This window comes from Lepisma saccharinum, chromosome 4 (assembly GCF_977018435.1).
Source record: "Lepisma saccharinum chromosome 4, izLepSacc3.1, whole genome shotgun sequence".
Classification (NCBI taxonomy): domain Eukaryota; kingdom Metazoa; phylum Arthropoda; class Insecta; order Zygentoma; family Lepismatidae; genus Lepisma; species Lepisma saccharinum.
Genome location: NC_139232.1, coordinates 75,525,343 through 75,528,801, shown reverse-complemented (window position 1 = coordinate 75,528,801; position 3,459 = coordinate 75,525,343). Strand labels below are relative to the sequence as shown.

Genomic DNA, 3,459 nt, shown 5'->3' with positions numbered 1-3,459 from the left:
TAGAGCTGTGATATTCTGTGAATATTTGTAGTTAAGTAGATCGTTGTTCTGTTATGTGTATAGATATTAATAAGTCACAAATATGATTTCTGTGTGTCTACACAAGTTGGTAAGCGGAATTGAAAGTTTGTATTCGGGATTCTTTTGAATTTCAACATACCTAAGTCGAAGAACATTCTTTATGAAACACGAATAGGATATTTTTCATCGCATTTATAACATAATAACATTGCTAACACTCATAATCTGGAAACTACATTTGCCGAGAAAATTAAAAAAATATCATGATGTGACCGACAGTGGCGTGCCCAGGATTTTCGAAAGGAGAGGATTAAGTGTGCATTTTTAGTAGTCATCCCTCATTTTGCCACCTATTCTTGCATTGGACGTTCTTTTTTTTTTTTTTTTTTTAGAAATACTGGGCCAAGGGGGGTGGGTTACAACCCCTTGGGTACGCCACTGGTGACCGAGGAATAAACACCACGTGGAAATAGGAGCAAGTAACCGCAGTTTGCATCAAACTGTCTGGAACATAAGTGAATATGAAGAATTTACGTCATAGCTTAGAAAAACTCAACATAAAATGACAGACGTACGTAAATCTCCAGACTGCAGTCATTCTCAACAGCTATGCCAGATAGGGGAAGAATGCATTGTGCTACATTCTGATAAACTGTTTGTGCTTTGTATCAGTTTATAAATGTAGTTTAACTAAATGGTGTAATAATTGCTTTGTTACGTCAGTGTATATATTTTCAGACACATTTTGTGCAAAAAGGGAATTTTCTTTGACCATAGGCAAGGCAAGGAGGGGAACTTCTCTCCCCTAATTTTCAGGTTTATTAAAACATGTTAAGGACACTTTTGTGACCTGGGGGAAAAAGTAATAAAATGTATTTGTATGATTTCGCAAATGTAACAATTATTCAGGAAATTAATAACTGACGCTACTTTTATGGAATGGAAAACTTTTCGATTCTGCTCCTCCTTCCCCAAAGGTTTGATTCTGCCTCCTAAAAGTTAGACCCCAAGTTAACCCCATTAGAATCATTGTTTTACGTCAGTCCATGTAATAGTGGCTGTATTCTTTGTGTAACGTACCAAACGAAAACCAAAATACCAACATGTAGTAGGCTGAGTTAAATAAAGGATATATGTAATAAATGGGTCCCTACTATCGAAAAAATTTTACCCCCAAAAATTGGAAAGACATAGGTATTGGTGATTTGCTTAGCTTTTGGCTCCCCCAAATATCAGAAGAAATCGGCGCCTATGTGTATACGTACAGTAGACTCTCTACTCCTATTGGTTGTCCAGCGAAAAGAATAGACTGTTGAGTATATGAGAACAGCGTTGCCGCTTGCCGCAGGGACGAGTAACGGACCTGCTGGCAGTGAAAGTACAAGACCAAACAAACGTGCGTGGCGCTTGAATCGCAGGCACGTACAAATTGAAGAAATAAGTTCACGGTGAGCTATTATTAAAAACAAGAAACAAATTCACAAAATTACATAAACTGAAAGAATAATTCTTAATGAACTTACTTTTCTCTCACATGTCACTCCAGAGGGTTAATTCCTTCCATTGCAGAATCATCACCAGAATCGTTTTCTTCTGTCAGATCATCACTCTCGCTGGAATCTTCACCCAAGTGGATTATTATCTGATCAACGTCATCCTGCAATTCATCTGCATTCCACATTTCCTTCTCTATGTCCATGACATGTTTTATGTAATTTTGCCAGTTTTCAACTGTTATTGTCTTAAATGATTCAGTGATTAAATTTTCAATGTCTTTAGTTTTGAATGTAGTGTTGTTACACCGCACATAATGCTTAACCTGTGACCACACAAGTTCAATCGGCTTCAGTTTACAATGATATGGGGGGAAACGAAGCACCGTATGACCCATCTGTTTTGCCATTTCATCGATCATATACTTCTCGTACTTAATTTTATGAATATTTCTAAGTTCCAGAAGATCTCTCCGTAACATGTCGTCATCATAACGAATGCCATGAGTTTTCAACCATTCTCTTAAATCATTCTTCTTCCACGAGGTTGTCGGCATTGGCTCTTGCTTGCGGCTATGATAAGAGGCATTGTCAACAACAATAACAGATCCCGGAGGGAGATTGGCGAGCTCCATCCATTTCATCATGGGCATCTGCTGTATTCTTTTTGCACTGAAACACAAGTTGGGCGTTTTGCAGAAAATCGCGTTTGTTACCCGCATGCACTAAAGCGTATCGCGCTCCGCGAGATGTTGGATTTTTTAAACCAGTGGAAAGACCTGCCAGAAACGCTTGTTTTGCAGTTGTAATTGTCTTGTCTTTCCATTCATAATTGACTGAGGTTCCGGTGTTCACCCAGGATTCATCAGTGTAAACAATATTTCTATTTTCACGCCTAAACTTCCTAATTTCTCTTAAATATTTATGCCGAAGAGAAATTAAATCTTCTCTTTTCATTAACATGGATTTGTTGCCCCTTTTCTCATACGAAAAGCCAAGTTCTTTGAGTAAAAAATATATGAAACGTTGATCTTTTAAAATTCTGTAATGTGGAGTCAGATTTAACAGCAGCAAGAACAGAATTAAGTGTTGGGGGTTTGTTTTTAAAAAAGAATTCGTGAACTTTACGTCGCACATCACTTCTGACAAAATCATTATATTTTACATTTCTACTTGTAATTGGCGATCTTTTCCTGGGTCGTTTCTTACCTGGTGTTTCAAGAGGACCTTTTGAAACCTCGCCCCGAATTTTATACACAGTAGCCCGAGAAACTCCAGTTTCTTTCGCCGTCTCGCTGGCTAACCAACTTACACTGCGATCCAGATTTTTCTGTTTTAAATAAACAAAAATATTCATTGCTATTTGCCTTTCTTTACTTTTGAGAACCTCACCACGCCTTCTCTTCTTTACACTACTTTCGCTCATATTTCAGTATTAAAACTAACGGTTTTTTACAGCACAACACAACCCAACGCACAGATCCGCCACAGTCATTCCTCGTCGAAACCAACGGTCAGTCACCCTCTCCTTCCAAGAAATTTTGTCTACCGCAGTACTGGCTGAGGGGGTGGGGTGGAAAGCAGTCGACAACGCTGGGCTCGCCGTTCCCCTCCGTCCATGTGCCCCTGCACAAATAAAATTAAAAACACGCGCTGCTGGAAGGCAATTTTGCTGGTCTGAAAGCTTAACCAGTTCCAGAATAGTGTTTTACATTCGAAACAAAAGCAAGTGTGTTCACCTTTGCGCTCAGTAGTGAAAACAATATTTAAAAAGAGGGAGGATGTAGGGAAAGTAAAAGCCCATTTGAAGCAACAGTCTATTCTTTTCGCTGGACAATCTATAGCTCCACATCACGATCCAGGGATGAAACAGTTGAAAAGAAATTAATGTTCAACAAATCCTTTCACCTTACAATATTTCGGTGGTGATTTCTTCCTGGTAACG

General features: G+C 38.7%; 1 protein-coding gene across 1 annotated transcript; it reads right to left on the bottom strand.

Moving 5' to 3' along the window:
- Positions 1–1,558: 1,558 nt before the first annotated feature.
- On the bottom strand, positions 1,559–2,158 carry LOC145986978 (uncharacterized). The gene has a single exon (XM_083121442.1). The coding sequence runs from the start codon at positions 2,156–2,158 to the stop codon at positions 1,559–1,561; it is 600 nt and encodes a 199-aa protein (XP_082977568.1).
- Positions 2,159–3,459: the final 1,301 nt, after the last annotated feature.

Coding starts and splice junctions, on each gene's coding strand:
- LOC145986978 (XM_083121442.1), bottom strand. CDS start 2,158: ATGAAATGGATGGAGCTCGCCAATCTCCCTCCGGGATCTGTTATTGTT.